Source organism: Vidua chalybeata, chromosome 23 (assembly GCF_026979565.1).
Source record: "Vidua chalybeata isolate OUT-0048 chromosome 23, bVidCha1 merged haplotype, whole genome shotgun sequence".
NCBI lineage: Eukaryota > Metazoa > Chordata > Aves > Passeriformes > Viduidae > Vidua > Vidua chalybeata.
In genome coordinates, this window is record NC_071552.1 from 6800103 (window position 1) to 6824964 (window position 24862).

Genomic DNA, 24862 nt, shown 5'->3' on the forward strand with positions numbered 1-24862 from the left:
ACACCAGAGCAGGGCCATCTCTGCCAGAAGCTTTTCCAGCTCACCAGTCATCACCAACAGGAATGTGATCCACAGAGAGACAGTGATGGCAATGCCACACATTCCCTGTTGGAGCTGACTGGAGCTGCTAGCTATCCATATGGATGGAATTGCCTAATGGACGACCTCAACCTCCCTTTAGGACAATCTAAACCAAACATTTTTTCTCCTGGCTTCAGTGGCCACGGCCTCAGAGGAGTCAAGAGCTGACTGTTCCCAAACTCACACTGACTTGAAGGCAAAGTGCCTTCAAGTTTGCTCTGCCTAGTTCACAGTCCAGCTGTGCTCCATGCAGCTCCTTCCCTGATTAAAAGGCTTCCCAACAGCCCCATGGAGCTGCAGCTTGGCTGAGCCTCGCCCACGCAATTCCTGCAAGTGGCAGCAGCACTGCAGGAGATCTTCCAAAAACCTGACAGTAACCTAAGCTGACCCTGCATCACAGCAAGCGCTTTGGACACAGGCAGGCAGCCCGGAGCCTTCCCAGGCCATTCCAACACGAGCTGGGCCGGGATCTCCGCCGTGACGGCGGCACCACGCTCCTCCAGCCCGCTCCAGTGGGAGGGGGCGAGCGATGGAGAAGGATCTGGCAGGAATCAACAAACAACACAAGTGGAATAATGAGGAGTTTGGCAGATGGAGCCCGATCCCACAGCAAGAGGGTGTTTGCTCTTACACAAGGCCTTGGGAAGGCACGGGGAAGGAATAAACCCTTTTGATTCCATGGGGAAGGGGCATAAGCGATCCCCCTGGAAACAGGAGGAGGCCTGGGTCAAGGCACACTGCCTCGCTGCTCCTGATGCCCATGGCACTGCCTTTGCCTTGGGTACAGACTGTCCTGAGGTACGTGGTACTCCCAGTATGACAGGCAACATCCCTGCTGCTCTCCCAGTCCCTTCCCAAAGGCTGCCTCTCTCATTTTCACTGGCCCGAGGGCAAGTGTTTCCAGCTCAGACCAGTTACTTCCAAACTGCAGTGACCTACCCTTCCCAGATCCATACTGCTCCGGTTCTTCTCCTATTTACAGCCCTAACTTCCTAAACTGTTCATACTTTCACTATCAACCCCTGAGATAATTCTGCCTTTGGAAATTAAGTTTCCACTCACCTGGAGTGGAAATAAAAAAAAATTGTTTTCATTCACATTACAATCACTTTACACATCACAAGAAGGATACAATAGCTAAAAGAGGATAAAAATTACATTTTCACATACATACATGCTTCTTACACAGTTAAAGAAGTGTAAAAAATTTCACTGAAAGTGAAAATTGGACCTAAAAGTTTGGGGATTTGAGGTGAATTAAATCTGCTTTTTAAGACTTAGGAATGCAGATAATGTATTGTTTTGCCTGCTTTATATTCTTTTCCTTTCACTTCCCAGTGCAGAGCCTTGATTTCAAATAAGCCTCTTTTATCAAGCCTGTGTGGTACCCAGAACAAAGGAGGCCGGGGAAGAGGGGAAAGGGAAGGCCTCCTGTCTTCTCTGTCACAAATAATCAGATCCTGCAGGGCATTTAGTCCTTAAAATGGGCTCTGGCTTTTAGGAGGTTTTCTGAACAAATATGAACAGATGAGCCATGGCTACTTGCAAAGTGTCTACTGTGATCACAGTAACATCTTTCCCTGGGAATTTTATTTTCCAGAGTGTGCATTCCCTGCCCCAGGGCTCCAGCAAACAATGGACTGGCAGTTTTAATAGGAAGCCCCTTTCTCCTGACCAACAGCATCAATAATATTAATGCTTAGGAATGTGCCAGTCTGGGAAGGGAAGGAAGACAAAAGGATAAAGTGATATGCAAAAATCTATTGAAATTTAAATTGTTGACACTTCCCTCTGTCAGCTGCCTCTTTGGGAGGGAGGTATAAATCTGAGAGAGAGGCACTGAACTCCAGCCCTGCAGCCCCAGGATCTTGGCTGGGGTGGGGTGGGGGGGTGTGCACACTGGAATTCCTTCTCTGCTGGGATCTGGGTGGGAATCCTCACACAAATCATCCCGGACATGAAAGAGGTTCCCTTTAACAGCTCCGGTTTACTACACACCCATGACCTGAGACCAAATCCAATAAAACAATTTACAACTATGGACCTAGTGTGGAGCAAGGTGGAACAGAAACCTCAAGGCAGAGATTAGTTAGAGGGAAACAAAAGTAAAACAATTAACAAGGAGGGGGAAAGGGGTAAGTATGCAAATTTAATCGGTATTTGGTCACCAAGCCAAGGAACCTGCCCAAGGGTACAGATCCCCGAGGATCTTTTCCCACTGCAGAAGCACAGGTCTATAACCAGCAGCCAGGGATGAGAGAGAAATTACTGACACCAGGTATAATTTCACCTGGCTGAAAACATGATCCCAGGTAGGGAGGCATCTGAGCACCCTGACGGCATTGCGCCCGTGCAGGACCAGCTCTACTCCAGGCAGTGTCCTGGGCAGGACAGCCCAGCACAGCCCGGCACCTGGGCCCAACCAGGGGCTGTTAAGTACCATCGAATCATGGCATGGTTTGGCTTGGAAGGGACTTTAAAGTCCATCCAGTGCCACCCCTGCCATGGGCAGGGACATCTTCCACTGTCCCAGGCTGCTTCAAGCCTTGTCCAACCCCTGGCCTTGGGCACTGCCAGGAATGCAGGGCAGCCACAGCTCTGGGCACCCTGTGCCAGGGCCTGTCCACCCTCCCAGGGAGGAATTCCTTGCCAGTATCCAATGTAAAGTATGTACCAAGAGCCTCTTTCCCGGTGCACCACCACCACCGGGAAAGAAAAATCCTCATCCAAAGCCACTCATTCCCCCCCACACACATTAGGTACCTGGTAAGTTACTAAGCAACAAGTGGCGCAAACACCTTGGCCCCCTGTCCGAGCCCCGGCCGGGTAACCCGGGGTATCGCTGCCTCACCTGGCCCTGCTCCCGGCCGGGTCCCCGCGCCGGGCTGGCTCGGCTCCGCCGGGATCCGCGGGACGCGCCGGCCGCTCGCAGCCTCTGCAGCTCTGCCAAGCCCCTCCCCGGCTCCTCCTCCGCAGGTGCCTCCTTCTTCCCTCCCTCCCTTCCTTCCCTCCTTCCTCCCTCCCTCCCCAGCTCTCGCAGCCGCCCGGGCGCTGTCCCCGGGCCGGCACCGCCGCGGGACCCTCGTGTCCCTCCTGCCGCCCCTCCCAGGGCCGGGCAAAGGGCGCAGGGTGGGCAGGGAGGGATGCGAAGCAGCACACGGCTGCTCGTCTGTGGAAGGTCTAAAATACAAATGTAAAACAATCCCAGCTATAAAAATCTAGAAGGGGGATGCTGAGAAGACGAATCGGGCTGTGCTCGTTGGTGCTCAGCAACAGGACAAGAGGAACGTGAGGGGAAATTTCCCTGTGCAGTCATCAAGCACTGAACAGATTGTCCAGATAGGGTGTGGAGTGTCCCTCACTGGAGATATTCCAGAACCCACTGGACACAATCCTGTGCCCTGGGATGGCCCTGCTGGAGCAGGGAGCCAGGACCTAGTGACCCTCTGAGGTCCCTTCCAGCCTGACCCATCCTGGGATTTTGGGAAGGTCTGACCGAAGGTTTGCCCCATGTAACCCATGGCTGCTCCAGAACCTCCACCACCGGGACAGGCCCGGTGCCACCCCGTCAGCCTGTGAGCACGTCCAGGAAAGCACACGGGCAGCTCAGGGGCACATCAGTGCCACCATCACTATCACTCAGCCACTGCAAATCCCTGAGGCCACACTGAAGATCTGTCCCAGCATGTCCAGAAGGAAGGGAGACACAGCGGGCAGGCCTGAGTGCTCTGGTGGAAGCACGTCCCAGCTTGCAGATGTGACAAAGGCTGGGCCCCGCAGCCCCAGGGACCGCACCTGGCACCCACCGTGTCCCTGATAATGTCATCACAGGAACAGTGTCCCCTCCTAGTCTGGGGGCTAGCTGGCATTGAACTGAATCAATGATCAGATCACTGAAAACAAACCCAATTAAAAACTCTCCTGGAGTTGTGCTGTTTGAAAGCAAAGCCAAAGTGACAGGATCATTTCCCAGTAACCCAGTTCCAGCCAGGCTCCAGCCCAGGGCAGAGCACAGAGACGCTGGGACTTGACCTGACTCCAGCACTGCCATCCCTGCCCAGCCTCAGCCAGCACCTGAAACAGGAACAAGAGCCAGGAGGGCAGGAAGCCTCAGCCAAGCCTTTTCCTAGTGCCAGTGAAGCTGTACCTTACCTGCATTTGCTGCAGGTCTGTGAGATTAGTTCTTCCGTTGTGTTGTTTGACCTCCTCGAGCTCCCCCATTAACACCAGTTCATCAATCCCAGTAATTGCTGTCACCCACTTTAAAATTTGGGCTTGCCAGCTAAAAGTGGGCAACCTCAGAGTCAGAAGGATTAAGGAGGAATTTGCCTCTCTATCTGCAGATATCTTGATGAGCAGGAGGGGAAAACTCATTTCTTTGGATGCTCACGCTTTCTCCTCTGTGCTATTTTCACAATCATTTGCTGACTCACATCTCCCGATGATCCTGCTCTCCAGCTTCTCTGTACACTTGGTATTCACTGCTGGACTTGTTTGGCCTGGACAATGAGCACACTATCACATCTGGGTTTACCTCAGCAGCCAAGCACGACCTCTAAATGCACTTTTCTCTGAATAATTCGAAGTGCAAACCCTTCTCCCTGGTACCAACTCACCATTCTGGGAATGCTCTTCCTACCAAACCCCTTGATCAAAGCTGGGAAATTCCCAATGCAGATGAATACAGCGGAAGCAATGCTATTCCAAATTAACATGCAAAATGCACATACAATTCCAAGCAGTATCTAGGACTTAGAGACACTGAGCTGCCCAAAGCTGCCAGGATGTGTTGTATGCTCCCTATATAGTATTTTTTTCTTTTTCCTGTAGGCCAGGCTTAGCTAGGAAGACTCCTTCAAGGCTGGTGAACCCCCCATTCACACACTTTGCTGGTGCTCAGTTTCAAACTAAGGCCAGGAGTTGCCCAATCCTATTCTTGCTAATCAGAGCAGGAATCTAACAGCTGCATCCTCAATAACACAGAATTGCCTCACCTTCAGGCTTGGGTTTTACCTTTCAAATTACTGCTCTGAGGAGGTATTTTACTACCTGGTGTACAATGACACACCTTTACCCCATCTGCACTTTGTTTCCTGTAAAGAAAAATCTTTAATCCTTCTTAGGAACTGCCCTTCTTTTAGGAGTGAAACCTGAGCAACCAAGATGTGACTCCTCTGCACCTGGGACCTTCTGCACCTGCACAGGGGTCTGTACTCTCCACTGCACTGAACAGCACTTCCATGTCTTTTGCTGCATCTGAATATTCAATTGGAAATAATAAAATAATCACACGAGTCTCATTTTCTGTTCTAATTTCTTTTGCCAGACAATTTTAACCTTTTTTTTTTTTTTTAATTTAGCAAGTGAAAGAGATGCATTCCCCACTCCTGAGGAGTTTGTCAGCTTGCCATGGAGCAGAGGAAACAGATAATGAGTATCTTTTAAACCCAGCTAAGAAGCCCAGGCACTTGAAACCACAGAAAAAAAGGGTCCATCTGTGTGCCTGTCACAAGTTCAATCCTGAAATTCACCCTATCCTCCAAAAGTTATTTCAGACAGAAGGACTGGGAAGGCAAAGCAACTCAGAGAATGTTATTAGTGCAGCCTGTAGCTTCTTCTGCTTTCTGGTTTTGCAAATGTAACCACTGAAGGAGGTTCAAGCCATCATTAGGAGTTGGACAGCCAGGATTTTCCAATGCTGCTTCATCCTCAGCTGGATTTATCCTGCAGTCAGCTGCTCCCAACACACACACACACACACACACACACACCACAAATAAACAAAAACCCCTTTAAAATAAGGGGTGTTGCTGAGAAATTATAGATGAAAATAGAGTGGGGCATTAAAAAAAAACCTAACAGAGCAGCACATCATGGCATGGAATGCCTTAAAATGATTAGATTTGATTCAAAGCCAACAGCAACTAGATTTGACATCCAGGTATCTCATGTCACAGAGTATGGAATCATCAAATCCCAGAATGGGTCGGAAGGGACCCTAAAGCTCATTCAGTCCCACCCCTGCCATGGGCAGGGACACCTTCCACTATCCCAGGGTGCTCCAAGCCCTGTCCAACCTAGCCTTGGGCACTTCTAGAGAGCCACAGCTTCTCTGGGCACAGTGGTACCATGTGGTGACTGAGCTTTTGGTGGATGGAGCCATGGTCTGCCATGGCTTGCAAGAAAAATATTCCAATTATTCCATTTATGAAGTCTTTGTGCACAGAGGGGTGGTGGTGCAGCTGTTCAACCTTTGTGAACTTCCCAAGACCAGTTTTAATGGGAGAGTTGAGCTATGCACTGGTATGACCCTTGATAAATCCATAGGCCAGGAAGAGATCAGAGCTTTCTGCCATCATTTATGGTTAAAACTGCCTGAAGTATTTCCCAGCCACAGTCTGGCTCCCACACTAATTTACAGAACTATTCAGAAAAGAAGAGGAAAAGCAGAGCAGAACAAACTCCCCCTTGCCGTTATTTCAGAGCTCTTAGCATAACTGCAAAGTTTTGCTAAGCCAACTATGACTACAGTTAAGCCCCATTTTGACAGAGCTTTTGAGAAAGGAAAAAACCATCTTGTTTAAAAATAACAGTCCCCCCAACCTGAGTAAGTGGAGAGCAGGCAGAGTGAGAAAGCAGCACAGAGCAAGTTAAAGGGAAAGTGGCCTTATTAAAGCACATTGGTGCCTCCAACACCCTGCACTCGGCCATGTTTCACTGCTTTGCTTCACACTACTCAGCCTATTCTGGGGGATCCAGCCTCTCAAACACCAGGAATGTTTTCATAACAAACATCAACACAGCTCTTTCTTACCTGCACAGAACACAGTTCTATGTCATTATTCATGAACTGATGTGTACAGACTGTGCACAGATCCACACACCATGCTTGTTCCTTTTCTTTCCAATTAAAATTCCCCAGGAAACATGGTCAAGGCTCACCACAAAGTTATCTGTCAAAGTGTGAGATGCCTCAAGCTGCTGTTTAAGGGCTCAGCTTCTTTCCAAAGCCTCAGTGACCACACTCAAGGAGAAACTGCCCGATAGGGAACATAGGGATTAATCTCTCTCTTCTCTCTACCTGTGTTCCAGGCATATTTCCTGGAGGCTGATTTCCAGCCCTGTAATTACACCAGCAGTGCCTCCCAGTGGGGATGTAGGATAAGCTGGCATAGAGCAGAGGATGCTCCTCAACTGGCAGAGCTCTGCTGCTCCCCTTTCTCCCTGAAGCTGCTGAAGGGCTCCTAGGCCAGGAGCCTGGAGCCTGGCAGGGAGTTGGGGTGGGCAGGGATGCGTTTTTTTGTGCCAGCTCTGTGTGGGATCTTTTCCAAATTTCCAGGAGACTAAGCTATGCCAGGGAAAAACCTGAATGCAAACTTGGGGGCTAGACACAGAGGACCATTCACTGACACCTCCACCTGTGCCTCACTGGGATTGTTCAGAGAAGGCAGAAGGTCCCTGGAGAATCCCCAGGCTCAGCCTGGACCTGGTGTTCCCACAGAACAACACTGGTGTCCACCAACTGTCCTGGAACCACTGGCTTTGCACTCATGGCACTTTCTGAGGGGACACAGGATCCACTCCCTCAGGGCTGGGAGGGCTCCAGAAGGGCTTTCATAAGATTAGAAAACTCTCTGAGTTCAGCTAAAAAATAAAAGAAGATATGAGTGAAAAAGCAGGAGCAAAAGGTACCTTCCTGCTGCTCCTGGGTCCCTGAGCCTGCAGGTCCCTTTTGTTTCAGTCCAGCTTCTCTCCAAAGGATGGATCTCCTGCCCTGCTGCCCTGCAGCTGCTCTGCCCCCGCCCCAGCTTCCCCTGTGCCCTCCAGACATAACTCTCATCCCCAAATTCGGCTCTTCCACTCCAGGCTTTCAAATCCAAACCTCTTGAAGAAAATGTCAACCAACTCAATCAGAACTTCCTGAGAACCACCCAGAGAGTTTCCATAGCCCCCAGGAAATGTCACAGAAACATGGATTTGTTCTCACTGCAAATACTGCATAAACATCACCTAAAACTCCTCAGTTTGGGGGCAAGGAACAGCCAGGGGTGCTCCTAAAGCAATGCCACAGTGCACTCCTGGCTCTCACTGCCATTGTCAGAGACATCTGCAGTGTTAAAGGATTAAAGGATTACAGAGAAAGGAGAAATACATTAACTCCCTAATGCTCTGCATCCTTAGGAACTTTGTGAAATACAATTCCTGCTCATCTCTCACTTAGAAGTTAGCCAAGGTTTAGAGATTTTGTTTAGGGAAAGTGTTTCAGATTTGCCAGTGAAGGCAAAAAGCAAAAGCAAATTACAAATAAAAACATGTCCTCACAGGCAGAGAGTGTAGAAAGAATATTTGACACTTTTTAACTCTAAAACCTGCTCCTTGTAAATCCACTACTTGTCCCAGTTTAGTGAAGAACTCCCAAAACTGCAATTCCCTGCCACCCTGTGTGCCTGCAAGGCTTGCCATGGTACGCTATGGAGAACCCTCAGGTGGATTTCCATGCAGGTCTAGAGGAACACCCAAGCCCTGCCCTCCTTGGAAAAGGGAAATGGGACATTCAGATCATTCACAGCTTCAGCCCACAGCTGGGAATGCTGTGCTTCCATGGAATGCCAAGAGCATCCTGTGCCCTGTGGGGAAAGGGAGAGCGCAGCAGCAGCCCCAGATCCAGAGCCCTGCTGGTTCCTCCTCCCAAACTACTGCTGGAACAGCAGAACAACACACGTGGTGCTGCCTGGCTGGCTGAAGCACCGTGGGACTTTCTCCAAATCCACTCCCCCAGAGAGGGCTGCGAGCCACTCTTCATCCCAGGCAGGACAGAGCTGCTGCTGCTGCTTTGGGATGCTCCTACAACCCATTCCTGCCTGCCCAGGGAACACTGAATTTTTGCCATGTCTGTTCCCAGCACACAGGCTCAGGAAGCTCTTCTCTCCAATTCCTACTTTTCCAGCAGAATCACAGATTTTATGGTGCAAATTTCATAGAGGACCAGATGAATCCTGTATTTAGCAGCACTTCCACATATCAGCCCACAGCTCTCATCCCTTTCTGCCAAAAAATGGTAAGGAACAAAAGACGAATCACTTAATACAAGGGAGGGATAGCAAAGAGAAAGAGAAATGAAATTAAAAACTCAGGAAAATGCTGCTGCAATTCTGATCTGCAGTACAGACCTAAAAGTTAAAGACCTAAAAGGACAAAACAGTCTTATAGTCCTGGGCAGTCCCTGCAATAAATCCCCTTCTCCTGAGACTAGGTAATTGCTGCAGCAATTCAGGGTAAATAAGCACTTTCCAGAGCTCACTGCACTGAAATCCAGCAAAACAATATGATTATTGAAGGTGAAGGTTGACATTCCTAATGTATCCAAGATCCACACTACCAGCAAAATAATTTTTTTTAAAGCAAGCTTTCAGCACTTCTGATATGAGTGAAATAAAGCCCTAAAGCCTAGTTTAAAAATAAATCCTCCTCTGATGACTGGAGGAGGAACAATCGGCATCCAGACAATGACTGCAGCAGAAGCAGAGCTTTACACCTAAACCACAAGATTTGCAACGAGTTCAAATACAATTAGAAGAGAGGCCTGGCACTTCCCAAGCACTTCAGTCACCGAATTGCACCAGCACTTGCTCCCTCATAAACTGAAATGTTCCACCAGTGCTGCTGGGTATCAGGAAAGGTTCTTCCTCTGCCCGCAATGGTCACAGCCACGAGGCTGCCAGAGCTCCAGGAGCATTTGGACAACGCTCTCAGACACAAGGTGGGATTGTTGGGGTGTCTGCAGGCCCAAGAGTGGAACTAGATGATACTTGTGGGTCCAGCTCAGGGCAATCCATGATTCCATGTTTTTGTGGATAGCAGGATTCAAATGAGCTCTGACTGGGTGTATTTATCAGCATTGCTTTGATATCAAATATCCAATAATAACCTGTTCACCTTGGGATGACCTCTAGGAAGGTACAGTTCAACCCCAATCCCAAGGGACTGGGTGAAACAGAGGGACATGGGGGACAACGTTGTCTGAAGCCTGTGCAAGAACTCTGCTATTTGCCTTGGTGCCAAGCCCTGCCTAGAAATAAAGCTCCCACACATTGCTGCTCTGCCTCTCCTAAAATCCCACCTGCAGTCTATTTCCAAGCACTTATGAGATCCAGGGAGACAGAAGTTCAGGTATGACTTAACACAACAAGCAAATAAATGGGAATGTCTGTTGTCAAATACCTTTCAATAACTGAGGATCAAATGTTTAATTACATAAAATGTACCAGGGACACATCTCAGCTCCTCAGTTCCACTGGAACACTTTAATTTCACCTAGTGCCAGTTCTGACAAGCAACAGCCATGTTGTCATGGCAATGACAACACAGCACAGTTGTTTTCTGCTCTCACAGTGCACTGGGCACACAGGAGGGTTGTTTCCATGCCATAAAACTATATATTTAACCACATTTCTTCCCTCTCTTATTCAAGCAAGCTCTTCCCTTCAGAGCATGGTCATAGAGGGTTTGGCAAACTCTTTGGATAGTGAGGCACAAATTGAAAGCCTGGGAAAAGAACGCTTTATATTTAGAAATGCAGCAGCTGGGGGAGGAAAGAAGCTGATTTCTGATACACAAATTAACACCCACATGGCTGTTGATACTGCAGAGTGTGCACAAGGCAAGGCCCAGGTGTGCTGAGCAGCACCTTAAGATCTGGATTCACTCGCTGGGTCTGGAGATCACTTGCAGAAAATCTGCCCCTGAGAAGCTGGGTTCTCAGAAGCAGGCACTGGCTTTTCTACCCAATAGGTTTTAATATAAAAAGAAATTACTAATTCTCTATTTCACTACTTATGACACTACAGCTAGGTTCTGCCAGCAAGCCTAGGGGTTAGTGAGGGGTTATTGCTACCACATACAGGGTTAGACGTGGTTAGGACAGAGAGTGATGGCACAGAACAGGCTCTACCTGAGCTCAGGTGGGACTGGTTCAGAGCCTCGGTAACAAATGCAGAGCCTGGTTTTACACTATCCATCTCCAAATCTGATAATCAGGGGAGGGGGCACAGGGACAGACAGAAGGCAAGAGAGAGGACAAAGTTAAAAATCTCCTTGAGGGACTGCAGGAGACCAACAATTCAGCATGGAGAGACAGCAATTAGACAGACAGAGCTGGAGAAATGCAGAGTTCAGTGCTGGGCATGCAGAGCTGAGCTCCTCTGGGCTGTTCTAGGCCTGAATTGTTCCTGCCCATCAATGTCTGGGTGCAAGCAGGAGCGTGAGGGAGCTGATCCACTGAGCTCACAGCATGAACGGCAACAACCATGGGTGAGCTGAACTAAGTGGAGTGAACACCCAAATCCCTGGAAAACTGAGCTGGGGATGAAGTGGGTGGTGCTGGGGCCTGAATAACTGGGCTTGGAGCTGGCTCAGGAGTGAGCACAGTGTGTGCAGGCCAATTCCCTGCACACAGTTCCAGTCCCTGCCCATGGCAGCAGGAGGAACCAGATGATCTTTAGGCTCCCGTCCAACCTACACCAGTCTGGGATTCTGGGATGCTGTGCACAGACCACAGAGTCTAAGCAGAGTTTTCACTGTAAAAAGAGTATTAAAAATTATATAAAATAAATGTCAGTTTATGTTGGCAAATGCTGGAGGAGAAATCAGTGATTTTTAACACAGCACAGCTCGCACAGGAACAGCCTTTGCTGTGGCTGGGAGACCAAAGATTTTGGGCTTGTGGTCAGGGGCACTTTGTCCCAGTTACAAAACTCTCCTCCAGCCCCTGCCTCCCTGTCCAGAGCTCAGCTCATTTATCTGAGCCCAAAAAAGAACTTCAGTGCCTAAGTGAGCCCAGAAAGGAACTTCCCCCTTGCACCAGCAAAACCTGAACAGGACATCAAATCCCCCATACTTAAAAAACACAAATATTTCTGAATTCCTGTAGCGGAAGCCATGATCTGTGGGACACAGGAATAATCTAAAACAGCCCCAGAGCCCAGCAGTGCTCAGCCAGGGGAGGATGTGATTCCTCAACTCTCCAGTGGTGCTCTCAGTGCAGCCACAGCCAAGTTTGTCATCTCTGTGGCAATTCTGTGACTCACAGAGGGACAGGGCTGTCACAAGGAATTAATGTCACAGGAAAAACAAGCAAAACCACTAATAAGCCTCATAGCTTTGAGCAGAAATATCAGAGCTGCTCTGTTGTCAGAATCTTCCTTCTCATAGCTGAGAGAGGAGGGGGACTCAACACTGACCACTGGCATTAAATAACCAGAAATGTGGCCATTCCTTTTTTTTGTATTAAAAACCTAATAAAAAAGCCTGCCTGAAAAAATAGACAGGCTAAAGCCTCCTGTGTTATCTGAATTTAACTGCTGCTGATCCTTGGCAGGAACTGCATCTCTGAAGGGCTCAGGGATCCGAGGAACTTGACTATACAAATGGAGAAACATTGAGAAAAATCTTTTCTCCATGTTTGTGTGCCCAAAGGGAACTCCCTGGATTTCACAAGATTCACTATTCTGATTCCTCCCAGATTTTCTGTCAGATTATTTCTCAGTGGACATGGCCAATCACAGCAATAAATTCTGCCCTCATTCTCAAAACCTCCATCCCAGTTTCAGTATTCTGTGGCTCCTGAGGGTTTGGACATGGGCAGTGGAAGAAGCCTCACCTCACTCTCATTGATATATCCCAAATACAAACCTTGCTCTCCCACTCTGGACATTCCTTCTGCCTGGAGGGTCTGATGGTGTTGGCACGTGCTCAGGGAGGTGCTCAGGAAACCAAACCTTCCCAAACCTTCCAGGTTTTCCTGTGCTGGAGGGAGCCCTGGGAATGGGAGCACTGCCTGTTCCCCGCTCTCCAGGGACACCAGCACAGTCTGTGCCAGCAGGCTGGCAGTGGGCGTGTGGGTAAGGATAAATCTGTGTACATTTACATGAATATTATATATTTTATAATTATCTCTTTACAGTGTTTGCATATCAAGTTTTCAGACTGACTTAGGGAGTCCAAACAACATCCCAGAGGGAGCTGATCTGTGCAAGTGAGGCATTTGCTGTAAAAATGATAAATTTACCAAATGAAAAATGACCAACCCCAGGTTTTACTGACACCAGCTTATTGCTGTGAGGTTTAGACCAGAACTAGCAGGATCTAAAAGAGATCATGGCAAAATGAAGCAGGACTCTGAATAAACAAGCCACATATTAGTTCACTTTGGGCATTGTCAGATGTTAAGGAAAAAAAAAAAAAAAGGAATTTTGGCTTCGGAAGGTTGTCATGTTCTAACAAACTTCAAGAACTGTGTTCAATTCCTCCCCATCACCCATTTTTATCTTCTCTTTCTTTCACGCTGACATTCATACTTGGTCGTCTGGCACTTAATTTCTTTCTTTTTAATGTTTTAAATCTTTTTTATGGATTCAAGATGATTCTATCACCCCCAGAAAAGAGCTATAACCAGCTTTGTTCTTTCCTTGCTGTATTATTTTATGTCTAAATATCTTTTAAAAGAGCACCTTAGAACAAAGGTTTGTTTTGGTTTCCCCTAAATATCCTTCAGGGCATTAGTGCTACTGACCTGCATGTACAGAAGAAGAAGGAAAGAACAAGGAGACAGAAAAACAAGGCAAGAATGAAAGAAGGACAAAGAATAAATGAAGACATACAAGGGGGGAAGTAGCTCCAGGACGCTGGACGGACTCCATGGGCAGGGGAGACTGGGAAGGGAAAAATAAAAAAAAAAGGAAAAAAAGCAAAACAAAAACAAAAAGCAGCTGGTTAAAATATGCTTCCACTGAAAATAGGCTCATTTCACACAAAGCTCATCTGGGCTATGAATAGCACAATACAACACACCCAATCCTCCAAGTTCTTTGATGCTAAAGACCTGGGAAATTCAGAGGAACCAGGAATTCCCATCCTGTGTTCCATCTCAAAAAAACACTCCAACATTTTGCATGTTTGACCTTTCAGCACAAGGCCCATCCCCGTCCTGCCAAACAGCACAGGGTTTGCTATATATTGAATTTTATTATATACTGAATTTTCTTTCATTTCTCCTGGTACTAAAGCAGGAACTGTTCTTACTCTTCACCCTGTACAAAAAGCAGAGTTATTGTCTCAGAGCTGTGTTTTGCTGCTGTGCTCTTCCTGAAAATCATGAACTGCAGAGAAGGCAGGCCCAGCTCTGCCCCAGCCCCACGCTTGTGTTCTGGAGGGAAGGAAAAGTGTGGGATGTGGCACTTGGGGACAGGTCTGGAGATGAACGTGGCAGTGCTGGGCAATGCTGGGACTTCTCCAGCCTAAGGACTCCACGAGCAGGGTGAGGCATGGACCTGCTGGCTGGGTCCTGGTGCCTTTCAGAGCTAGGGAAATTCCTGCAGCACCTCCCACAGACATGGACAAGGACTCTCCTGGGTGAGTTTGCACACTCCCACTGCTGCTCTTTCCTCCTGAATCCCCATGTCCAAGGCATCAGGATTCCCTGCAGGATTTTGGTCCTGAGGCCTGGCAGGGCTGGAAGCAGTTCCTGTCTCACCAGCAGCTCCAGCTGGGCAGCTTTGGGTGCTCATCCCCTCTCTGCCTCCCCCTGCAAATGGAGACCTGCCTTGGCTCAGCACTTTTCCATTTAATTCAGCTTTAATGGGACAGTGGCACGAACACCAAACAACTGCTTTGTTTACTTCAGATTAACAAGACTGGTACTAATTATGTACACTTTCACTTCCCCTGTTTTCTTTATAGAAGTGCTAATTAAGACATGATGCCCTTGTCAGTGTCAAATGGCTGCTCAGCCTGGGCATCTGCAGAATTTAAGCTCTATTTGCACTTTCTCAAATCAGAATCAGAAAAATTCTGATTTTTATTAAAATAAAAATTGACCACAATCTTTTTTATCCAGGGATGACTTTGTTGTGATTACAACATCTCAGTGAATGTGTCTCAATTTGCATTTTTACAGTTAAAATTAATTTCTTCAGCACTGACCAGAGCCTGCAGGAAGCCAGGGCAGAGCCTGTTGCCTCCTGATTCAGAGCTAAATTTCAATCCTCCTAAAATTCAGTGCATTATTTGTATTGGATGTGCTGACCCAGATCAATCTGTTATTGATGTTTTAAAAAGAAAATTAGTAATTCATAACAGTCTGTAATACTGACAGAGGGCCTTTTAATAAGAACACTTTCACCTCTCAAACATAAAGTAAATGGATGAGACAGGAAGTTGAGAACGCCTCCATAAAACTGGGCAGAGGTGCTGGGTTATACATTCTGTGTGAGAATGAGCCCTGAGGTTTTAAAAATGCTTATTTTGGGGGGAGAAAAAAAGTGAAATATTACCTTCTTATCCCCCATTTCTTCTCTTCAGTTCTAACTGTCCCCCTTTGCTTAATTCTGTGTTTCCCCACTGAAAGTAGCTGCTCCCCAGCAAAGACCAAGTCTAAAACCTTCCCCAAAATGACTCTGCCAAGGCCACTGCAGTGAAGCCGGGTCACAGGAAGATGCTGCTTGTTAGGAAAAGACAAAAACAAACTTCAAGTATGAGGTAAGGTGTGAGATGTGGGTTAAAATACTGGTAAACTAGGAATATCCAGAATTCTGAGGAAGAAAGGGACTGAAAGAGAGAGCTGAGACACTGACTGTGACTGAAGAGTGGGGACAACATAAGCACACATGGACATAAACACACTGCTCCCAAAAAAAGAGATGAACAGAAGGGGACGAGAAGAGTCAACACAGCCACAAGGTTCAGGCAATTCACCAATGTTCACTTAGAAGGAAAATCCAGAGCAGCTATTCACACTTTTCCTTCTGAGCAGCACTGAATATTTAAAAGATTCACTTCTCTCTGAATATCTGAAATTCAAATGCAGCCTTTATCCTGGATCTCTAAAACTGCTCATGGATGTGAGCTGATTCCATCTATTCTGGCACTGAAATTCAGCTAAATTGATAATATTAACTATTAAATAGTAGATATCAACCCAATATAATATTTTAGGCTAAAAAATTATCATTAGTGTATTGTATCCCACTAAGAATACTGGGAGAATTTAGAAAAAAGGAAAGTGCTCAAGAAATGTGGGATTTGATGAGCCCACAGAACCTTCCTAGATCTTCACAGGGTTTTTACATAAATGGAAAGTCAGGAAAGCATTTGCACCCCAGCTGGGGAAAAAAAAAAAAGCATTTTCTTAAAGGACTGAAGATGAAAAAAAGAGGGCACAGGCTTAGTCCAACACAGGAGGGAAAATCTCTCAACAGGTACCCTTCCTCTCCTGACTCCAAATTTTATTGTCAAACATATTTGAGAGGTGACTCAGGTCAAAACTGATATTCTTTCATATGGCTCTGACTGCTCAGAACTGAATAAAAAGGCCAGTTCTCTGTATGGTTTTTCTGTATTTTCTATATCTTCCCATTTTCCATCACTTATCCCCGGCCCTGGCTCCACTGCTGCTGGTACAAAGCACATCCTGCCACAGTCTGTTTCCAAAAGCAGAGTTTGCCCTCAATCCCAACCCTCCTCTGCCCTTCCCTGTGTTTCATCTCCATCAAACTGCAGTCACTGCCCTGCATGAGAGACCACTGCAATATTTTATGGCTCCATTAAAATGCTGTCCCCATCTCTTGTGCACATCAAACCCTCTAATTATAAATAATAACAGAAACCCAGGGCAGGAAGTTCCCTGCTTTCCATCTGCTTTTCATTAGGTTCCTCAGCCCAGCCAGATCCAGGGACAATTAAGCAGCATGAGGAGGTCTGTGTTTGGAAATTCCTTCATGGCAAAGAGCTTTACTCTGCACATACACAATGTCCTGGATGCTCCACACATCATATTTTGATTAAGAAATCAAAGTTGGCCTGTTGGTAAGTGCAGCTCGTCAAGGCCAAATCTAAAACTTCACATTAATTCAAGATGAAATAACCTGCTAATGTCAAGTGAGGACAACAGCTCCAAGTGAGACTTTCTTAGGAAAGTCTCTGTTCCTTGGGGACAGCCAAACTGATGTTTTAAATACAGGTACAGGGAGAAAAGTAACTAGTGTGGGTATTTAAGTGCATGAGAAATATCCAGTGTGCGTAAGATGTGGACTGGAAAATACAAAATGCAGGAGTATGGGCGAGGAAAGTGCATTATCCCAGCAATGCCATTGCCAGCCAGCCCTGCAGGGCACCCTTGGGTGCCAGCTTCCCCTTTGGCAGCACCTCAGTCCTGCCCCTGCCACCTCCCTGGGCTGTGCTGGCACAGCTGGAACTGGAACTCCTTGCTGCCTTCCTCCTCTCACCCATCTCACACAGCACTTTTCATCCAGCCAAGGAGTTCCTGGAGTCCTCCAGCACCACATCCACCATTCCCTAACTACAGGAACCTCCCTGACTCCTCTCCCACCAGCTTTTGTAGTGTCCAAGGAAGGAATTCCAGACTCAAGTGCTGTCACTTCCCAAGGTGCAAAGAGAATGCATCCAAGGAGCAGCATCAGGAATTGTGTGTGCAGAGGAGGGGCAGGATGACAGAATCAGCTGCACCATTCCTTACATCTCGAAGCTCCTTAGAGCTCTCCTAGAGGAGCCTTTTGATGTACCCATGGAACAACCATCAGGGAAGGTCAGGGGACACCTTTGTGACTTGGCAATATCTTCCGACTTCGTACTTTTCATGGGACGTGGACTTGTCGTGCCAACTTTGTACCGAACATTTCCAGGGCTGAAGGGGGAAATCCACCCCCATGGTGTTGTTGAAGCCAAACAGAATCTCTTCATCCATTCTGCTCCATTGTCTCCCCCTAAAGCAGACCCTGCTCCCCAGCAGCTCAGCACATTGAATTGCCTGAATCACGTTTAATAATGAACATTTGCTTGTGTTTAGGCTGAAAGTTGCCTTTCCTGTTTTAGCTGATGGAGCAGTGACTGGGCACAGGCAGGTCCTGGATCCAGGGAACGCCCGTCTCTGTGCCTCTGATTCCAGATGCATATTCCCAGGAATGTCAGAGGCTGGCAGTGCCTATGGCTCAGGACACCCCTGCCCCGACCTGCCAGCTCTCCAAAGCACACAGATCACTGCAGAGCACTCACAGCTTGGGTATCCATGACTTTCCACCAAACCCCAGAGCTCTGAGCTGCTAAAATGCTGTTATTTCCTTGGTAAAAGTGAAGCTTTTGAATCGCATCTATTTGTTTAAAAGTATCAAGTCAGCAATCTGCCAAGATAAGGAACAGCATTAAAATAGAGAAGAGGGGTGAGAAGAACACCAGTTCAACATCAACTCCACTTCCCAGCTGCTTAACATTTTAAGAAATAACAGCACATTCAAACTTCTTGATACTAAAGATATATATAAATATCTTTATCTAAATGAATATAGATTTTTTTTTAAATTTCAGCTTCCCCACCAGTAAATTTTACAGAGATCTCAGTTATGCCAGCACACCTAATGCCAATCACTTCCAGAACACACTGAAAGGATGGGAAGGTTGACAGCAGAGTGATCCAAAATCCCATTCTCTATTTATTACTCCTTCCTTCAGCAGAACTTTGGATTAATTTGCCTGTTTTTCCTAAAACACAGAACTGTCCAGAAGCAGGAGGAAGCAGATGGAGCCATGTACCCAGAGCACAAGCAACCAGCATTCCAATTCTGTTACATCCAACTTCCTCCATTTATCCTCAAGCAGAAAGAACCTTTCAGTACCAAAGTGCTCTATTCCATCTGATCAGCACAAACACTCCTGCTCATCTGTGTTCTGTATAAAAAATCCTGACATGCAACACTCCCTTGATCACCCAGAACCAGGATGTTTCATGAAATCTCTCATTACAGACTGCTCAAAGTATCTTGAAATTCTGACAGGTTTAAATCCTTCAAGTCAGGCAGGAGGTGGACATTGATACATCAGGTCTGTACAGCAGGTGAAAGACATTCAACAGTGGGAGCTCCCCAGAGAGGGGCAACATGTGGGTGATCGACACACAGAGAGGGGCATGAGGATGTGCAGGGGATGATCAGCAGTCATGACGTGTGAAGGAGGTATTAAACACAGAACACACAAAGAAAACTCCAGTCCAGCTCACTGCATCAAGAAAAGCTGATTTACACACCTGGCTTTGGCACCGAATTGGTCACGGACTGAGGGACTTTGTCGTTGATGAGTTCAACACATTCACTGGGAAAGAATCCAACCTGGAGTAAAACAGAAAGAGGAAATGGAGTGTTATGATCTGAAGTGTTCAACCAACATCTCCCCTCAGCTCCCCCTGCACAATGCTCCCTGACATTATCCAGCATCAAATGACCAGCAGTCATTGACAACTGCAGGTTCTGCTCTCCTGCCAGCAGCCTGAGAGAGAACAATCTGAGAGCCCCAGGCACGGCAAGGTCCTGGAGTGATCAACTTTGAATGTTAATCTGCAGTGCCTCCACTGACCTTTAACTCAGCATTTCTCCCTGCAGCCCCTCAAAGGCAGAAAGGCTGGAGAGCCCCTCTAAACCAGCCTAAGGGTTAAAGGCTGTGAGAAGGATCCTAATGTTTTCTTGGAGTAGGATGTGTCTGCAGACATTCTCATGCCACTCAAGAGGGGCTGCTGTATCTGGGGAGAAGTGAAATTATTTCCCTTTCCCTGTTCGAAGATTCAGGCTAAGCTGTGACCAGAGAGGAATCTGGCACTTCCCTCATCCCCACCTTCTCTCTTACTTCCCAGCATCTTTCTTCTTACTCTCATCCCAGGTGAAAGTCAGACCAGAGCAGACCTTTGGTAACTTGAATCCATGGTCCAATCTTTCCCCACCTTTTCTCTGTGTCTCTCATCCAGCACAGCTCCTGTACTGTGAGATGGAGCTCAGGCACCAGCACCTCCCCAGACTCTCATCTGAGGCGGGGCAGGATTCCCTTGGTGCATCCCTGGAAGCACCAAGTCTGCTCAAACACCACAGGAACATGAGGGAAAGAGCCAGGAGGGCCCCAAGCTCATCTGGGCAGAAGTGAGCCAGGACTGTGCCAATCATGTTGACACATCCATGAAATCCTCTGGAGGTACAGGGGCAGTCAGCACCAAGCCTGACAGACACTCCCTCCTCTATTTATTCATCTTACACAATTCCCTTTTGTCTCCATGGAAAAAGATTGATCTCCTTCCTACTCCAAGTTGATTTTCACCCACCAACTTCCCACCAGTTTGGTGGCAGTGTCATGTGTGGGGTGTCCAGACTGAAGTTATTCCAAATTCCCCAAAGGAAGCAACAGTTATCAGAGCCCACACCTTCCTCTTCCCACACCCCAACATCCAGCAGGGCAATGCTCTGCCCAAGCACAAGGACAAGCTGTCACCCATCACACAATGTCACAGACCTGAAATATGATTGTTGTCAGGACTCTGAGCTCAGGGCAGAGCCTGCAGGAGCAGCACTCTGGGCCAGCAGCACTCTGGCTCTGAGCTGGGGCTCCCTGTAACTGGGACTGGTCTGGGCATCACAAGGGACTCACAGGAACCCACCCAAAATCCAACACGAGGTATGGCTGCACCAGACACTCCCTCAGTTGGGTGTGCCAGCTCTGCAAGCACATGGTATCCTAGAGTTATGGAACGCAGTGGGGATTTTTGTGCATTTGTAGACAGAAATGTGCCAACTAACACGAGAAAATGACCATGAACAGCAGCATCACACAGACAGACCCCTCCTCTGGTAGCTCATGGCTCAGGGACCTGCTCTGCTGAGAGATGCCAAGGAACAGGCTGAGCACTGAAGTGCTGGTGTTTAAACAAAATACACTTCATGGTTTTACATCCTGGAATCTCAGGATGGGTTGGGTTGGAAGGGATCTTAGGGATCATCCCTAAGGATCCTTGCCATGTCAGGGACACCTTCCACTGTCTCAGGTTACTCCAAGCCCTAGTGTCCAACCTGGCCTTGGACACTTCCAGGGATCCAGGGGCAGCCACAGCTGCTCTGGGCACCCTGTGCCAGGGCCTGCCCACCCTCACAGGGAGGAATTTCCTCCTTATATCCAACCTAAGTTTTCCTTTTTTCATTTTGAATCGTTCCCCCTTGTCCAGTCACATCAGTTCCTGATGCAAAGTCCCTCTTCACCTTCCTTGTAGCCTGGCCAGACACTGGAAGGTGCTCTGAGGTCTCCACACAACCTTCTCTTCTCTTCCCCAGGCTGCACTTCAACACTTCACTGTGGCTGAAAGTCTCTGCTGGACATTTCCCATGTGAGAGATAATGGAGGCAATTTTTAATTTAGGAAAAATGCACAGATCCAGGGTAAGTCTCAGCCCACCACACAGACATCATCTGGGAAACTCCACAGCTGGAGTGATGAAGTTTCTTCCATTTTCAGTAACTGCCCACATTGTCTGTATAAAGAAACCTGAAGTCCTGGGACCCCAACCTTCTATTATTCATCTAAATCTGGATCTAAACCCAATCCCAGATCCCACACTGTTGAACATTTAATCACTTTTGCCATGTTCACACCAATAATTACAATGGATTTTTAGGGGCAAAGAATTGTGTTGGCTCCCTCATGTTAACTCACTGCTAGAAATTATTTACATTTTCAGACACATTTATTCTAACTTTTCGTGCAAGATGCCCAGGAGATCCTCGTCAGGGTTATAATCCACAACTGTGCCTCATTCCCACCCACTTAAAAGATGCTACTTCTCCTATGGGAAGTTTTCCATGATTTTGTATAAATAAATTAGTTTAGTCCAAGAGTTAATCTCAACAGATGTAGCAAAGCATTATTAGAGCTCGAGCCAGGATTAAAGGACTTGGGAACACAGGAAAATTAATAGCCAGGGTAGTATATATTTAGATAAATGCAAGGTCATCTAAAGGTTAAATGTATCACTACAGACCTTCAGCAGAGCAGGAAGGTACAGGCTGCTGGTGCATGAGAACTGTTCTGCAACACCTACTCCAGCTTTATCTTTTCACTTCTACGACAGTGGCTGCTAAAACTGGAGGACACAAGAGGCTTTAAAGGGAAAAGTCAGAGTAACAATGGTAATTTTCAGTATGGGGAGGGAATTCAAACAAATGAGGAAGTACCTGCAACATAAATGGCAAATGAAACATTGAGACATTTGGATTGTTTTTTTGGGTTTGACATAATCTACAGTGTGAATTCAATTTTAGTAAAAAAGTTTTCTCTTTTCCTTTTAAATCTGATGACAGTCTAGCAAATCTGGGAAACTGCAACTTTTTATGGCCTATTTGGCCTTCCTGAGAAGAATTTTCACTGAATCTTTGCCAAGTGACTACACAGAGAGCAGGAGACCCTCACCTCATTCCCAAAGGAGCTCCTCCTGAGATGCTCTTTCACTTTAGGGCACTACTAACAGCAGGAGCAGGATTATTACTCCTCTTATCCTGAGCTCCCGTTAAAGAGAGTTGAACACCTGGGCCATAAAACTATTTTGATTTCTTTTATTCACAAAGAAAATGTATGTGTGGGATGGTACTTGCTGGTTATCCATTCCTGACTGGTGTGCCAGCAGCACTTTGGGAAACCAGAGAGCTGGAGAGGGACTGAGGACAAGGGATGGAGGGACAGGACCCAGGGAATGGCTCCCACTGCCAGAGGGCAGGGATGGATGCGATTTTGGGAATAACTTCTTCCCTGGGAGGGTGGGCAGGCCCTGGCACAGGGTGCCCAGAGCAGCTGTGGCTGCCCCTGGATCCCTGGCAGTGCCCAAGGCCAGGCTGGCCAGGGCTTGGGTAGTGAAGGCATCCCTGCCCATGGGAGGGGTGGGACTGGATGATCCCCAAGGCTCCCTCCCAACCCAAACCATTCTGGGCTTCTGTGGAACTGGGACCTGCAGTCTCACAACCAGCTGAAGCTGCTGCAATTACAGCATGATTAAAATCAGCCCAGTCCCCCCCTTGGCTGCACACCCTGGTTTTGTCACCTCTCCAGCAATGCAGGCTGTGGGGCAGCTCTCCACCTCAGGAAACTATTCCCAAAAGCCAGAATAATTCAGGACAGCCAAAGGCAGTCATGCATCAAACAAGGGCCTGTCCCCAGTGACTCAGCTCCCTGACACAGAGCTGATTGAAAAGACAAAGCATGAAGCAAAAGCAGAGCAGAACAAAGAGGGCTGAAGGCTGCTAATGTGGAGGTGGCTGTAATTTAGGCAACAATCTTACAGAGAAAGCACTGACTCACACTGAAGGCATTGGAAGAGAAAAAGGCTTGAGGAAAACTGTCTTAAAAATCATTTTACTTTAAGCAGAGCAAATGCTAAGAAGCCTCGTGGGTTGTTTTGTTCACACAGGATTAGGTGTGTTGCAATGAAGTCGTGAGCTCAGGTATGCAGAGAGAACAGGCACTGTGCCAGGGAAGTGTGATGGATACAAACCCAGTGAGTCATCCCTGAAGGACAGCTCTGGCTGGCAGGAACACTGACTTCCATGCTGAATCCAAGCTGCAGGTGCTTGCAGCCTGTCAGAGACAGTTTCTGGCTCACATCTGCAGAGCTGCCTCCAGTTCCTCACCCCAGCCCTCCCATTATACCAAGGGATGCAGGACAGGCAGGAGTGAAGGCACTTCTGTCTGGGCACACACAACTCACAGCTGCTTCAAATGCACAAAACCAGGGGAGTTTCTTTAAGTCAAGAAGTAATTTTTTCCCCTCTCAGCCAAACAAGAAATTTTCTTCCTTGTTCTTGCTTTACTCCTATCGAGACATGATTTCTAATAGAAGCTGTGGTTGGTTGATAAAACCCTGCTCCTCCCTCACATGAAGCAAAAACCTGAGAAACAACAGGACAAGCCATCCAAACATTTGGTGGCAGGACCTCCTCCTTTTATCTGCTCCCAGAATCACAATTATCTGGCAAGAGGGGCTCTGTTGATTTATTTTATTAATTCAAATGACTGGATCAACAGATTGCTATCATTGCAATGTTCCTAAACAGGAACAGAAGTGTTTGCCTCTAACAAATGCTTTAGAGGCTGCACAGCTTCATCTGTGCCTACACCTCTTGCTGTAACAACATTCTTCACCTACACACTCTTTCTGAGCACCCATCAAGGACACTTCTGCCTGTAACTCATCTCTAGGTCTGGTGTAGCAACACCAGAGATAAATTTCCCTTCTCTAAATTCTTACTGCTCGTATCATCCAAAGACTTCATTTCATCAGGAAACACACATTTTCTGTACATTTAGAGCTCATGAACTATAAACAACACACAGGTTAAGACTTTGAGCAAACCAGGCTCCTGGAGCTGTGGGAACACAGAGCTGCATCTCCAAGGTGTGCATGGCTGTCACCTGTTCACACTGTGACCACTCCTGCTTGTCATTAAGGACACAAGATTATTCCACCCCTAATTTCTGTTAAGCCAGAATATGGTGCTGTACTTCCACAGCTGCTTATATCTGTTGTGTCAGGAGCCAGACTGTGCAGGTACACAGAAAACCCCCTTTTCTGGCAGTGTGCTCATCATCATGTTTTTACGCTGGGAAAACACAACAGGATCACTGTGATCTGAGCGGCACAAAGCTGTGACAAACTGCAGAAGGGCTGCCTTGCTTCTCTGCTTTTAATCAGCACTGCTGTTCTCCAGACATGGCCCCAATGTCAGCCACACTGAATAGTGGGATCTACATCCCACACAGGGCTTCCAAGCCCTGTGCAAAGTGCCCACACTCAGGCACAAACCAGAGAGTAGCTTTGTTTTGCTTTATTGATTCACTTGGAAGTTAATCAGGGCATAGGCTGATCATTCCAAGCAGTATTACAGCATTTAATTGATTGAGGGCTGGAACTGATGTCTGA

General features: G+C 47.3%; 1 protein-coding gene across 6 annotated transcripts in view; it reads right to left on the bottom strand.

Annotated features, from left to right (window-relative positions):
• ARHGAP32 (Rho GTPase activating protein 32) overlaps positions 1-24862 on the bottom strand; it is a 209953-nt gene that overhangs the window by 44823 nt on the left and 140268 nt on the right. For 4 of the 6 annotated variants that reach the window (XM_053963433.1, XM_053963431.1, XM_053963432.1 and 1 more), the window contains one exon: positions 19172-19253. In XM_053963433.1, coding sequence (XP_053819408.1) covers positions 19172-19253 — 82 coding nt within the window. Of the gene's footprint in view, positions 1-2932; positions 2985-19171; positions 19254-21934; positions 21958-24862 lie in introns of those variants that run through there. The other 2 variants (XM_053963437.1, XM_053963436.1) reach the window with 2 other exon arrangements.